This window comes from Phaenicophaeus curvirostris, chromosome 6 (assembly GCF_032191515.1).
Source record: "Phaenicophaeus curvirostris isolate KB17595 chromosome 6, BPBGC_Pcur_1.0, whole genome shotgun sequence".
Taxonomy (NCBI): domain Eukaryota; kingdom Metazoa; phylum Chordata; class Aves; order Cuculiformes; family Cuculidae; genus Phaenicophaeus; species Phaenicophaeus curvirostris.
In genome coordinates, this window is record NC_091397.1 from 33,636,292 (window position 1) to 33,652,586 (window position 16,295).

Consider the following 16,295-nt stretch of genomic DNA (forward strand, 5'->3'; position numbering starts at 1 on the left):
GTTCATTGATGGGAGTTTTTGTTTAGTGTGTTTTTCCTTTTTTTACTCCTGGAAGCAGTATACAAAGAGATTAAAACCATAGCATGTGCCAAACACAGCTGTTGGCACTAGATGTGAGTGGATATAAGATCATTAGAGAGATTTTCTTGACCATTTTAGCATAATTTTTGGAGCTACTCTTGCATTGCTGCTAGTACAAAGCCAGGGCTTGTTTTCATAAAGATATGGTAGTTTACGGTGATTGGTTTAACATTTCCATGGGGTAATACCATGGTACACACTGTGGACTATGCTGGTTCAGCTGTGGGAGCAGAAAGGTTAGTCTGATGTCTGTAAATGTCTTTTCATCCTGTTTTAAAAGACAGGAAGATTTTATGATTTTTCAGAAGACACATGATTGGTAGTCCTGGAATCCTTGTTCATGCACAGAATAAATGCAGGGTCAAAACCAGCACACGTTTTCCTCCAAAGGCTTAGTGAAAACATTGCTCTAAGAGTTTTAGTGCACTTTTGCCTACTCACACAGCATGGTCTGGAGTAGGGACCAGCCCTTTACCCGTAAAAATTGAGACAACAAGGAATTCCAATGACCCTGATCTCATACGCAGCATGAATTGTAGAGCTGAGCTCCACCTGGCCAGCACAGGTATAGCAGCAGTTATTGCTGTCCCTACTCTACCTGAGGCACAAGTACTGTTTGATCAAGGTCATACATGAATATTCAGCACAAGAGCAAGCAGTCAAATTCCAATTGCTTAGAGTCCTGCAGTTCACGTTGATTTTGTAGATGAGGTTTCTGTAAGTTAGAAAGAATGAAACCAATGGTTATGAAGTTTATGTTCCACAAAATTTATGCCAGATGATGTTACATGCACCCTCAAATATTCCATTTACCTGCAGTAGAGAGCAAAGCCAAAGCACTGGAAAGAAATCAAGTCATTTGACCAGAGATATAAAAACAAGTCAATAGTAGAACCAGGATTGAAATGTTTCTCTGACTGGATTTTGAGATGATCTTTCCCTTTTCCGTCTTACCATCATACATGTTGCTTGTATAAAACAGACAAATGCAATTTGTTTGCGTGCTTATTGTCATTAACAGAAATCATTAACCTCTTATTTGAAATAAAAAGGGTTACAAATAGAATAAGAGTTACAAATAAAAAGGATTAGTTGGGTAAACATGTAAGAAAATGAACATAAGCAAGAAATGCTTCCGGAAGGAGCTGGAACTTTATCATATAAAGGTTAATGAGGTAAGATGACAATGAAGCTGATTGAAGTTTATCATCTCAGGTACAAAGACAGGATGGCAGCCTTCAGCTGAGAGCTCTTGTTCCCATGAAGAGTCAGATGGCTGAAGCAATGAGCAAATTCCAACTACAGTAAAAAGGATTTTACCTGAGCAATATTCAGATGCTGCTGTGTTGCTGGGCATATCATTCTCATAGGAAATAAATGCCATACCTTTTATGTAAAACACTGAGCTAGAGAGCCTGTATTATCAACTAAAATGTACAGTATCTTTCTATATATTCAGCATTGGGTTGTGGGATTTTATTAGTTCATTAAATTTACATTGCAATTTTGTGGCTGATATAAATGTCTGTGATCTGGCCCATACAAGAGCTCTAATACAGCTATGGGACAATGAACTGAAACCTACTCTGGCTCCTTTGTTATGAAGGGAAGTGCTTGCTACATTTTAAAGTCTTCAGTACTGAAACTGGTGCAGAGACCAGAAAGGATATATCTGGAATTTTCAAACCATGTTCTAAGTTGACAAAATTGCCTTATGGAGAAAAAAATACTTTTATTGTAAAATGGTCAACACTGATGAAGTGTCAAAATGATAAAGTGATAATAAACATGGCATTCACACTACTGCTTAATTGTTTGCTTTTCAGCATATAATGTACTTTAATATATAAGTGTCTCAGCCTATAATGTATTTCAATATAATGTGCAGATTCCTACAATAATTTTATTCTTTATATCATATTCCTCCAAAATTTTAAATTAAGGGAATAGACTTATGCATGGTAGGAGATCAAGAAGGACTGTGAAATATGAAAAAAAAAAAAATGTCAGTGAAGTGAGAAGGTGATAAAAGAAAGCTATGTTTGAATCAGAAACAGTATCTGGCCTGTAATTGGCATAGAAATATCTTGCATATTAGCAGTGGATGGTCTTCATGGTCTCAGAGGGAGGGAGGTTTATTCATTGCTCCAGAGCTTTTATCACATCTTGATTACTGTTGCCTTCCCTTTTTTCTTTAGGGGAGGTCTTTGTGGTTAATTCAGTGCTACTGGTCGTTGTCAGTAAAAGTTTTCTCTTTCACCTACCCACTTCTCTGAGACTTAGGTTGGTTTGTTTGCAAGTGGTCTAGCTGAAGCTGAGATCATGTAGACAGAATTCCTTTGAGTTATCTATCCAAAGCCATTATCTGTACCTTGGGGGGGTGTGGGGGGGTGGATTTCTGATCAGAAATAACAAGCACAGTTTTGAAAAGAATGGGCATCCTTTGCTGTCAGTTAGGGCCTTGGACTTCACTCTTAGATGTCACAGCAATGCTGACATTACAAAGCTAGATTCTGCACTCTTTTCACCCACCCCGGACAGTTCCCAGCTTCCTTTGTCTTTTCACCCTTCTCCTTAAATACATATTCCTCAATCATACTGTGAAAATCTTTGTATTTAACCCATCCATACCAGAAAAAGGAATGCCAGCTGGATCAGTTTTCACAGAAAGGTAGTGTTTAGCAAGCATGCAAACAGTTCATGTCAAGTTGTCCATTTCAGTAGTCTCTGTGAGAGTGGAAACAAGAAGCTGAGTGTCTGTATTCTGATGTGGTGGCAGCCTCAGTTCCCTTTGGTTACTGTACCCTCTAATTACAACTTAGGGGACAAGGAAGAAATACATCCCTGCATTGCCAGTACAAAGTCTTTCTTTGTCCTTCCCTTCTCTCTTTAACTGCCCTACTGTTTGGTAGTGACTCCTAGAACTCCTTCAGGAGATACTGATGTGTAAGTATATCACTTAAAGATGACTGAAACCCACCCTTAGATCTTCGCCTTTTTATAAATGAAAGCTCAATCACCTTTAAAGATGCAATATGTTTCAGTCAGGTTATAGATAGTCTAAGGGAATACAGTGCCTTCTATGCTGTTCCTGCAATGATGTAAGCTTTTTCTTTGTAGTTATTTAGGATTTTATATCTCTTCTTTTCAGGAAATGAATGGCACAGTGTGAAAACAAATTGTGTAAGGGGATGGGTGACAGGACATTTGAGTGAAGCATGGACATTTCATTTGAAGTACAGTGTGTTAGTCAAGTGCTGGGCTGATTAGCAGTAACAGTATAATTCTGTAGCCTGTGTTACACAGGAAATCATAGTAGAAAAATGAATGGCCCTCCCTGTCTGAAATGTGGGATTATATAAATGCCCTGTGCTATGATATTCACTTTGTCTTGGGTTCTGGAATGACCAAGAGTCATGTATGTGCTTTCATGGCATATCCATTTTCTTAAGCGCTTGGCAGAGCAATGATTGCAGGGAAGGAACCGATTGTTTTGTTAGGTTATGATTTCTGTGTTGTGGGGTGTTTTTTTTGTTTGTTGGTTTGGTGGGTTTTTTTAACAGAGGGAATAGCTTTAGGATGAAAAGGCTCTTGAGACTTCTGTGACACTCTTGTGTTCTTGTTAAATAAACAAAGTGTGTATACTTAGGCCTTCTAGTAGAGGCTTTAAAAATCTTACAATGTCTGGATGCCTGTCACTGCTGCCAAGACTATGCAGTGAAAGGCAGGATTGTCAGCCGTCACAGAAGTGCAGAATTTTAGCTCTTTTCTCTCCCTGCTCCTCTCATACTCCAGCTGGATTTGTTTGCATACCTGTCACATATTCGTACTTTTCATTTTCATAAGCCATGCAAAACCTAAATAATAGCTACATTCTCTTTTCAGATATCTTTATTACCCTTCTCCCAACCTCCAACTTCTGTTTTACGAATGCCTTTTCAACAGATCTGCTTCACACTGGATTGGTTTTATTCCCTTACTTTTTGGACACTAGTCCACAAGATCACTGCACTGTTGCTATTGCAACAGTGTAGAAGGACTTGGGAATGACTTCTGTCATCCTTTAAAATACAAAAATGTTTCTGCATTTCTTCAACTTGCAGTACTCTGGCAATCTCTGTTGCAAAAAAATGCAGTCAATGAGTACTTTATTGTTTCATATAGGTCCTGTACTTCATGATAAGTCCATGTGTGTGAATAACTGAGAAGGACTTTTTTGGCAGATCAACAGTTTTACAAGGGAAGCAGGACACATTCAGAATGTTATTGCATCATTTTAATTAGGAAACAGCAGGAACTCTGCTTCCTCCATTATCATAGATCATAGAATCATAGAATTGCTAGGTTGGAAAAGACCTTTGAGATCATTGAGTCCAACCGTACCTGTCCACTACTAAATCACAGAATCTTAGAATAGTTTGGGTTGGAAGAGACCTTAAAGATCATATAGTTACAACCCCCCGCTGCGATGAGCAGGGACATGTCCCACTAGATCAGGCTGCCCAAGGCCCTTTAAACTGCAGAAAACATCAAAGCCCAAACAAACAAGTTTGTTTATAGTGAGACATATATACCAAGAAACTCTAGCATAGTTATTCAGCTTTTTGAAGGCCAGGCTAATATTTAAGCTTCAGTGCCATCACTCACAAGAAGCACAACATACATGGGGATCCTGATCATTTGCAAAGCCACCTTAACTTCACTGTGGTTCCAGGTTAATGTAGCAGATTTTTCTCTGTTGGGATTGTGAGAGTTAGGCTGCTTGTGCTTTTACAAAATGGAAGCTTTGGCATTAAGATGGAGGCTTTGCAGGACTGAACTTAGAACACTCTTGCAAAATATGATTGCATAAGCTGTTTTTCCACTAAGAAATGGCTGAATAAGTAGTTTGGAGAAAAGAAATATATAAGATAATGTAAGAAATATTATCTTTTGATACCATTCTGGTACAGCACAAGATATGCTTAGGAATAAATATATATATATATACACTTACAAACAACAGATTGGGTAACAAATTTAATATGTAAAAATTAGGCTAGTAACTGCCTTGTAATAGCTTTGGGATAGGTTGTAAATTTGGGAAGAGGGTGGTCTTGCCTTGAGAGAAACAGTAAGAAAAATCTCTATTTTTTGACAAAGTTGAGCATTTTCCTTCTTGCCAGAGGGAGTCACTCCCATGATTGCAGTTACAAATAAACAAATAAATAATGCTGCTTCACAAGATGCATGCCTCAGTTTACCTGTTTGAATCATGAGTGTTTCTCACAGGATGGGGATCATTTTTACTGCTAGTTGTTTGGTAGGGAACTGTTGTTGATGGGTCATTTTAGTAGCAGTATTTTCAGAGAATTGATCCACCCTTTTAAATCACAGTCATTGCCAGTCAAACAAAAGCAGTTTGTTTCTACACTAGAATCAATAAAATAGAAAATGTATTATGGCTTTGCAGGGAACACATGCTTTTTACCTTTTGCTGTTTTATCTTCTGTTTAAGGATATTTTTTTTCTATTCTATTGGCTGTATGTTAGGTCTTTGTGATCTGTAATCTGCACGGAAAATACACGCTGTCTGCAGTACAAGAATAGTTTTCTTGTTTCAGTGTTTGCTGTTAATATAATGTGTTACATTGATCCATTCTGGCTTCTTAAGTATTTTCCTGGTGGTGATGAAAAAGATAGTATAATTCTTCACCAAAAGGAAAAGAGATTAATTCCCATGCAAACCACTATTTAGCAGAAACATAAAGCCCTCACCCTGATAATAAAAATAGAAATTGATGCTATTAATACATAATTCCAGATACACAGAGCACTATTATGTGGCTCCTGGGTTGAGTAAAACTTCATGTAATTACAATAGCCCTAGACTTAAGCCTTATAAACTTGGAAACTTCACCAGATGACCATTTTCAAGGAAGCTTCTAAAGACTTTGGAGCTTCAGTGTGTTAGGGGTCTAGATATGACTTACTCATTGGTAGCTTTTTAAAATTCAATTACTGAATGTAACTGATCCACATTATTGAAGTAATAATAATAATAATACTTTGCACTCAGTGACCTTTTATCTGAGGGCCCAAAAGCTCTTAACCAAGGTTTTTAAATACTCCCTTTCAGCTTATGGGAAATAAAATGTTCAGAGGCTTGATAGAGTGTGAGAGAATTAAGCAGTAGCAGTCCAACTCCACAGCCTAACGCAAGCAGTCAGGCAGCGCTCTCTGCAGGTCTGGGACTGGGACAGGAGAGTGCTCCTGTTCCTGTCCCTGAGATCTGGGGAATGACTTGGGATGAAACCTCCTACTTCGGTAGTACATTTAACCTTGAGTAGACCCAGCCTTTGAGTGGGATTGCTTGTACACTAAAGTCCTGTGTGTCAGGAACAAGAATGACATACAATGGCCCTAGCCTGAAATTTCCTTTATTCACCCTGTAAACTGTGAGGATAATACTGAAATGATGGCAAGATCTGGGGATGAAAGATACTAAGGGTTGGATGTACCACACTTAGCTGAGGAGCTTAAGTGTGGAGGTTTATGTATTCAAGGCAGATGGATAAGTACCTGCAATGACTGGCATATATTTTAGGGAGAATGGTTATGTCCTTTTCAGAAGTACCACATGTTGACCATGAATTTACTGAGCTTTAAACTCAGCCTCAAAAATTGCATAATGGTATTTTTCGGTAATGGGAGTAAATAACTGTATTTGACATTTGCTTTTGTATAGTCAGTAGTTATTTTTTCTTTTTTTTTTTTCCCCAGAGTGATTTTATTGTTGATTTTCAGTGTCTAGAGATGATGCCTGAAAGTTTTGTTGGTGACTGTTTTTGCTTTATCTTTTAGATTGATTTGATTGTGACTTTGGGAGGACTTGGAGGACGCTTTGACCAGATAATGGCATCAGTGGAAACACTTTTTCATGCAACAACTATCACTCCTTTTCCAGTGATAGTTATCCAGGAGTGCTCGCTGATTTACCTGCTTCAACCTGTAAGTGTTGTTAAACGTTATTTCATAATAAAACTGACCTTCCCACCCACCCTGATCCTGTAGCTCTTGCACCATTAAATGCTCATTTTCTTACTTGTGGCTATAGGGTCATAGCCTAAATATAAAATATGTTGCAGGAGAGTGGACAGCAAATGATGGGCTTTGCATTCATGCCTTGAAAAAAAATTGTGTTTAATTTATTCAGTATAGCTTTGTTTAAAAGGGAGGAATGTAGAAATCTGGAAGCTATGAAAGCTGAATTTGGGTAAATATAGGATTTTGATTATAAATGAAAGTAAAGTTTTCAAACTTTTTAATTAGATTCCAGTAAGTATAAATTTAGCACACAGCCCTTTTGCATGTTTTGTAGAAATAAGGATGTCTGCAGTAAGAGAAACAAAAAAAGCTGTAAGGAAGATATGAGGGAGCTCCTGACAAACACATCAGGCTGAGCTCTTATGTGGTCTGAGTGGTGCAGTTCATTATGATGGGAATCCAGCTAGGATCAGCAAGGGAATTTATTTAAGATGTATTTTTTTGTGGTTTTTCAGGTCTCGTTATTCCATTTATTGATTCATAAAACAAGACACACAAAAGATCTTGCTAGGCTTTTCCTTCTAAGATTTAAATTAAAGGCAAATCTAAGCATCAAAGAGTCTTCTCTAACACCAATACATTTAGTTGTTTGGATATATCCTGATGTCAGGGTTTCCAGAAGCTTAACTAACTTTCCCATTTGATCTCGAAAAGCTGATTTCATTAAAATAAATAACATTCACAGACAAATTTGACAAAACCCTGCACCACACATGCTTCATTGTAATTTGAGAAAAGCATTAATAAGGTTTTATGAGATTATAGATTTAAATCTGTAGGGGCAGATGCTGTATTAACAACTTTGAAGCAGTGTGACTGCAGGAAAGACAGTAGGCATAGGAGTTCGTTTCCCAGTACGATGAGGAATGACTGGGATCATTAGCTGCACAGCTAAATGGATAGAGACAGCAGAGTTGAGAGGAGAAGAGGTCTAAAGGATAACTGTGGTTAAAATTTGAAAGTAAGTAGCAGCTTGCTTTTAATTGATCTGTGGGTGCAGTACTTCACTGACCACTGTAAATTAATTTTAGGGTATTTTTAAGAACAAATTGAAAAGCTGAAATAAGATGGAGGACGACCAATTTAGCTTACAAAACTCTTACTTGGACTGGAGAGGTTTTAATTCTTTCCATTCGTGTTTCCTATAAGTAGCTTTAAAATGCCATGCCTAAGGTTGCATTCAGAAGAGGCTTCAATAAATAATTAAACCCTTTGCATCGTGAAAAAAATTATGATCTGTGCATTTAAATGGCAGATTTTTAAATGTTTGGGCTTGCAGGAAACATTTTATGTTCTGTTTTTAATAATGCCTTACAAGAAGCATTGCACAGTACTTTTTGTTGGCAGGGAGGATTCCACAGGATATTTTTTTTTTCTGCCCTTCCTGGTTGCATTGCAACTTAATTGCCTGTAACTAGCGCCTGTAACTTCAGGCTGTTTCTAGCATTGAGAAGTAAAGGGCAGATATGGGGGGCAGGCATTTTAAACAATCTTAATGCTAACTTTGGCACAAAATTGCTTTTCATTGTTGGCTTAAACTTGGCACTGTCAGCATCCTCAGTCAACTGTCGTTGTACCTCCAGATAATAACATTAATCCTTCATAATATAGATAAAAATCAAGTTGGTAGTTTGTACACAGGAAGAAATGAGCATCCTATGCTTGGAAAATACTCTTTTTGTTTTTTTTTTTTTTTGTACAGAATTCAGCGTGATATTTTCCTCTGGTAAACAGCCACAATCATAGCATTGTCTCTTTTTCCCCCTCTCCCCTTTGTAATTTAAAATCAAGGTAGGAGGGAGCTGAACACAGTGGGAGACCCATTGACTTTTTGAAATGCAAGTCTGGAAACTGTGCAACAAATAAAGCAACATTTTGAGATTCAAATGCTAATGCAAATGATAAAGTTAAAAGCATCATGCTTTTTCTGTAAAATGTAGAACTGAAACTTTTCTCTATTGGGGCAGAAGAATCTGATCTTTACTGGATTCTTTGAATAAAATATGTAAGCAAAATATAACTATATTTTTCCTTCCAAATAACATTAGCCCTCTGCTCACTATAACATGAAACTAGTATTTGTTCTCTATCCTATGTACCTAGGCAGAGGCTAAAATACTTGGATAGAGCAGGTAGACTGCTAATCCCATTAACAACCCTAGGAGGAATACAAAGGGAGATAGTAAGTTGAAGTGCTGAATTTTTACTTACTGATGCAGAAACCAAAAGGAGGATTGTGTGAGCAGATATCCAAGTACGTAGATCATAAAATCTATTTGAAATATATTATTTCACTTTATTACAATGTTGATATAGAGGGGTACAGCAGGAAATATATCAATATTTAACACACTTGTAAAGGTCCACAGTGTTGCAGAAAAAAAGGCTTATAGACTTGCTAAAAGTCTTCAGGGTGATAGAATAAGACAGCAAGGACAATACCTAATATGGGATCAACTGCAGACTGCTAAGCAAGGACTAGGTGAACAAAGGCTTTTTTCATCCGCCAATAAAAAGACCAAAGTAACAAATGTAAGGGTAATTGTCATTTAAAAGTCGTCTCTTGGGAACCATATGGACAGACAGTACAATTTATTGAAATATATTGGGAGAAATGTTTTGGCATAAAAAATGAAGACAGCTACAAGGAAGCAAATTCTTTTATATTATTTTCTGACCTGTAAGGATGAACTATGCTGAGAGGCAGAGACGAGGAAAAAGGTGGGAAAAATTACACCCTATAAATACCTATCTCCATGGACTCTATGGAGATTTTGGGTGGTGGACTGAAATCTAGGTATACACTGTAGGTATCTACATTTAGATAAGTGAATTCCAATATAGATCAAATTACTACATTTAAGAAAAGAAAGCAGGCATGAAACACGGTTCACCTGTGGAAGGGCTCAAACATAGTCTGTAACTACAGAAGTTGTAAGTTGTCAGGGAAGGGATTTTTCTCATCTGAATGGGAAGGGAAAGCTAATAATGAGAAGCCTAAACTTAATGATACTTTTGCTTAGTCTTCACCAAAGCAAAACAATTCTTTGAGCAGATAAGCAACACAGTTAAAATCAGCGCCGAAGTCCAAAGACTTTAAATTGCTTCATAGAAAAAGCAAAGAAGAGATTGAGATGCCTTTGATTTTGCCAACTCCAAGGTCTGTTATTTTTTGTGTGCCCTACAACACTAATTAGGAGTCAGAAATAGGGCAACTGTGTAAGAATTCCAGGAGGTGATGCTTGCTCTGAAGCATTTTCTAGTATCATGCTTGGAATTAAAGAAAAAAAAGAAAAAAGATAAAATAGAAGAATTATCACTATACTGAATAGCCATCATATTTCTCTCTGTAGTGGGAGAGGGAGGAAAGCCTGAATTCTTAATAAGGAGTAATTGCTCTTTATAAGCAGGATATTTTATGCAACAGTTCATACATTCGATGCTTGAAATTTTGATAATATCAATTACTATTAGAATATACCCTGGCTGAAGAGCATTAGGCCCTTAGAGTCATGTTTATCATGCTAGCCATGCTCAATATGAATGGCTTAAGGTTTCACATACATACTTTCTCATTTTCTGGTTGTGTGCTTCTCAGGAGTACAGAAACATTAGCTTCTGTACACTGAGCATAAATTATCTTTTATCTGTGGGTTTTATGGCAGTTTGTAATACAAGGTAATAGGATTTATGACCAAGAAATGAGAAGATGTCCAAAAGTTAATGAGGCCTGCCTTTTACATTATACTGAGCAGTTCAGTTTTCCCTGTGCAGGATTCCAGTCCTGGGATGTAGAGAAGGATTGCTACCTACACATGAAAATGTGTTACAGCAGCATATTTCTGTCAGTTAGCTAACTCTTTTGAAAGAGCGTCTGAATACTTTGATAACCCTTTTTCTTGCACACAGCTTTTCTTGCGAGTGCGTGCCTGTCTTCCCTGTAGAAATGATGAATAATTTAACAACATAGATAGTAGTCCAGCAGCTAAATATGAGCAATAAGAATCAGGAACCCTATCCTTTATTCTTGGCTCTTTACTACCAGTTCATTGCAGAGAAGTAAATTGTATAGTCTTTTGATATCACAGCCTCCTGGTTTGTAAATTGGATAAACTCCACGTCCTTCTCTGAATGGGTACTGTGAGGGTCGTTTAGCTTTTTACAAAAGCTGTTACATCCTCAGCTCTGCACCGAGGTGGAGCATAATATGGCAACAGTAACAACAGCATTAATAAAGCCCTTAATTAACATAAATATTGCCATACAGTAGGCTATGCAGCTAATTAGTCAGCATGGTCCCAAGCACAGTTTTGGTGGGAGCCAGCTATCATTCTCACAAACAGTGCCTGGGCACAGTTTGGGGTTAACATAGGTCAGTAACTGCTTAATAAGCATTTGGATGGTACCACCTTGTTTTCAAGGCAAGAGGGAACAATCACATGCATATAAGCAGTGCTGTGCCAGTTAGCTTGAGGTCCAGAGGGTGTTACCTGAGACATTTTACAGATGCAGGTGGAATGACTAGCCATGGAGATCTGCTCCTAGATGGGGACACTGCAATAGATACAAATGAGGGAAGGTTCAAGACTGGAAACTTTGGAGTTTGTTGCTGCAGTTCTCTATGCAGTTCTCTATGTTATTTGATTTGCTTCATGTCTCTGCTTGTAAAGTTTAATGGGAGGTTCAGGGTTTATACCTCCAGCTTCTGAGTTTTCTGCCAGAAGCCAGTTCCTTGAATTTCAGTCCTGGACTACCTCATAGCATAAGAAGCAGATTTGGCTTGCACTGACACTCAGTGGAAAAAATCCTCAGTGAGTGTGCCTCTTCTGGGGGATATCTTGGAATCTGGAATTTTGGGGCCAATGTTTAATGTCTGATTTTACTGTATTATTTACTGCATTTTGCAGGTAGATACACTTGCAAAAAGGTCCCGTTTGCCAAGGAAAGGATTTAAACATATATTTAATATTTAAATTTAAACCTTTATTTAGTACTTAAAATATTTGTTGTCCTAAAGGGCTCTTTCCTGTTCGGTATCTGCTGTCAAAGAGCACTATTGGAACTTAGAGTAGCAGACAAAGTAGCGAGCCTCTGTGCCTTGGGCTCCCTGTAGATCACTTGAATGAGCATCTATGGAATTAACAAATATGCAACTAATTCTTCTTTAATGAATACATCTTTTTGTGACTTTTTCTACGAGAATGTCAGCTGTTCAGCTAGGCAGAAACACTGCCAATGCAAAAATATCAGCAGTGGGAAAGCTTTACTCAAGCTCTTCTCTGAGAGGCTGACTCCTTCATAGAAACCCTTGAAGAAAGGGGATTTGTGCTTCCAGAACTTCAGTAGCACATTTAAATGGCTTCTCAGAAAAAAAGTTGCTGTGTTGGTAGCATAGCTGCCTTAGTTTCTTTCTTTGGTAAGAAACTTTGAGGATTTGGTTACAGCTCAACCTCTGTTCTTAAATAAGACTGTTAGAGTTAAAGCCTTTGGTTTCCTTCTTCCCTGGGAAAATCCATCTGTGCTAATGATCATTCAGTCATTTTTATGTGGTCATGTTGTATCATCTTATAGTGTGTTTGTGTAAAGTGGCCCTTCAAAAGGCTCCAGGTCAAAGTGACTCAGGTTTATTTCATGGTAGTTTATGTCTGGGAAGTGGTGTTGCTCTATGTTTAACCACAGGATTTCTGTGTCTTGCTGGTATAAGTGATCCACATTTAATTCATTTTTTGTTGATCCCATCTTAAGGTGGGTCAGTTTCATGTGCTATCTTGATTCTCATTGCCACAAAAGGAAAATTTTAGAGGGATTTTCTCCTAACAGCTGAATTCTTCATAACTTACTCTATTCCAGCATAAGCAAATGTGTAGTATGAAATAGACAAAGCTTATGTAGGATCTTAGAAATAATCATCAGCTTTTGAAACACTGTATCCTTTCAAGCAGTTTATTTAGCATCAGTTAAAAGTGGAGTCTGCATTAGCTTTGTGAACTATCTGGAATTATGTGGGGTTTTTTATGGAGTTTTAGGTTTTTTTGCAGAGCATGCCGTCTAATAATTACAGATTACTACTGTGTAATGAAGATATATGGAAAATATTTTTTGCTGTAAGTCTCGTCATAGAATTATAGAATGGTCTGGGTTGGACCTTTACTTAGACAGATTACAACAAGTTCATAAGTTAATTTGTTAGCTTGCAGGTAACAGCTTTAAAAAAAACCCCAAACTTCTCTTTTAGAGAGGGAAGTATAATACCAAACTATCATTGCAAACTACAAAAGTATAGTCTTTACCAAATGAGATTTTCATCTGCTCACAACTCTTAAGAATTAAGTAATACTCTATAGCAGGACAGTTAATCACACAGCTGTTTTTAAATACGTGTCTTAATGGTTGTCTGCAAGAAATGGTGTAAGGTGTCTAATTGGATTACTTATGTATTTCCGAATTCTGGAGTCATCCAGTTTGCTTCTGAATCAATATCTAGTGTTTGGTAGCTTTCAGTGGTTCTGCTCTCAAGATTTTTAATTAGTTGCTACAGCAGCTGATGGGTGATCGTCTAAGAGAATCTTAATCTTAAATAAAACTCTTCCAATAAGGTTCCTGCTCTCTGTTGTGTCCCCTAGCTGTTGTAATATGATCTTTTTAATATGATAATATTTATTTTGCTGCTTTATGGAAACCAGGATAAGTTTTCTGTTACAAAGCTAGTTTTCTTAGAGATGTGGGGTTTTTTTCCCAAAACCTGTCAATTACTTGTGTTTTCTTTGAAGTCTTAATCCTTCTTTTCATCCCCACCCATAACAAACTTCTTTCTTTTTTCTATAGTGTAAAACAATTTTCCTCATGCACAAGTTGCCTGCTTTATGTTAAATGATCACCCAGAACGTTTGTCTTTGACGTTTTCTCATTGGTAGGAGCTGATGCTTAAACTGAGGTCAATGGGAAGCTGGTAAAATTTTCTTCAATTGTGGTGATAGTGGTGAGCTAAGGAAGACGAGCAGTATTTTTACTTACTGTGTTTTCTGTTAATCTTTGTTCTGTAACTAAACAAGACAAAGCAGGATTGTGCTTGCATGTGTGTGTTTATTTTAGTTTTGTTCAGTTTTGCTTCCAGGTAGCACTTTTATCCTACATGGGGATTTTGTAGCAAGCTAAAGAATTCCCAAGCTTTTTAAAAGAGTGTCAATGTCCAAATTTGCTCAACGGAATTAAATACTTTGTACATAATTTAATAAGCTTTCCATAAGGTGCCATATTTTTATACTTTATGAAAGAAAAAATATTCTAACGCTTGTCTGTATGAAGGTGTCATAGACTAGTGTTTTACAGATGGATTTTGTGGTATTTTTATGATTATTGCTGTGGTTTAAAATATTTGTCTATCACCTGACACTTAGAGGGAGTAATACAATGTTTTGAAGTTTCAAGGTTAACCATTAGATATAAAGGACTAAGGGGACTTAGAGCAATAATTATGAACATTTTCTGTGAGTTGCCTGATTGGAGGCTACTCCCTTTACTAATTAATCATCATACAGCAAGATCTTATTTTTTCCTTCTAATCCTGTTTCTTCCTCTTTCCTTCCACCCTCCTTCTCCCTGGATTTGTTTGGATACCATCAACTGTCTTTTCTTAGTGCATCAGGATTTCTTTTTTTTTTAGGTTAATTTTGTGAAAAATATTCTTGTTTTAACTTAAGCAGCCACTGTTGTTTGGCAGATTTTTCCCAGCATTGGTCTCCTCCCAGCAGTTAATATTGTATGCTATGAAGCATTAATTCATTGATACTCTTTTGTCCTTCTGGATCTATCTATTCCTCTTAGTCTTGCAATATTTCCTATTGATTCTGCAGTTGTACCAATGACCAAAGGGGCCTCACCTGTGTACTATTGGAAACTATTGGCATGATGTCTACTGCAGCAACCTATTCATTGCCTTATGTGATTGCTGAGTTAAAACTCTTCATTAGTTTTGTTGTTTTAGCCCACGTTTCTCAAGTTCCAGGATTCTGTTTCACCCACTACTTGACACTGTCTCTCTGCATCTTATTGCCTTGCTTGAGGTGAATTTCACCAAAGTTATGTAGTAAGAACTTTCCTCTTTCAGTATTAAACAGCATTCAGTGATGGTTTGGGGGTATGGGATGTTTTTCACTCCCTCCCTTCCATTACAGAAAGTTCTGTAGGGAACCTGACAGGTACCAGAAGCAGTAATATGACAGAGCCTCCTCCGGAAAGGAAATGAATGCTTGGAAAACATTTTCTTGTGTACGATTAAAAATATAGCAGGGAAAATCAATATTGTTGTTCCTAGACTGAATGTAAATGGCAGTAAAAACTGAAGTGATAGTAGAAGATAAATTATTATCTACTACAAAAAAAAAATCAGAATGCTAAATACTTAATGGTTCACCAAGCCTGAAGCATTGATAGATTCCTTTAGGGGAAAACTTAAATATTATCCTTTTTGCTCACAGCTGAGTACTGGCATTTGCTGAAGTTGCAGAAGGTGAGCATCCATATTTTGGCCTCAGTTATATTTTAAAATATGGTATCTCTTAAATTCAATTCCTTCATGAAATTGCTTAGGCTTCTTCAGTCCCTTACAATGTCATTGTTATTTCTGTATCTGCCAGGGCAATGGCGGCAATGTATGGATTTTCTACATTTATCCTTATTGTTAACAAAGGATCAGTGCAGAAGAATGATAATATTTAGCAATATCTGAGTTCTAAGGAAAATGCTGTACTACCCCGATAAACAAGATTTAGCTACAACTATTCAGACTTGCCACAGGAAGTGATTTACTTTGCAATCCAAGTTTTATTCATATTGGTAACAACTTGTTACATTACTTCAAGAGTCTCTCTGCTGTAATGAAACATCCCAAGAGGAGATGATCCGAGATTGAGTTTTTTGATGTTTTTTAAGACTACAATGTGTCTCTCATGTCAGCTATAATCAAAATACTTGCCAGAAGTGCAGTTGGAGCATGAGCTTCCTACTTCTAATCCTAAAATCCAGACATGTGGACTGAATGTGTTCCTTCTAAAGCCAGAAAAGGAGGCTGGAAGCTTGTGACTAGGCAGCAGGAGAAAGGCTCCTCAGATCTAAATTTACAGAATTGG

The 16,295-nt window shown here is 37.2% G+C and overlaps 1 protein-coding gene across 3 annotated transcripts in view; it reads left to right on the top strand.

Moving 5' to 3' along the window:
• Positions 1-16,295, top strand: part of TPK1 (thiamin pyrophosphokinase 1) — a 293,667-nt gene that overhangs the window by 183,272 nt on the left and 94,100 nt on the right. For all 3 annotated transcript variants that reach the window (XM_069859754.1, XM_069859753.1, XM_069859755.1), the window contains one exon: positions 6,925-7,071. In XM_069859754.1, the coding sequence (XP_069715855.1) occupies positions 6,925-7,071 (147 nt within the window). The remainder of the gene's footprint in view (positions 1-6,924; positions 7,072-16,295) is intronic.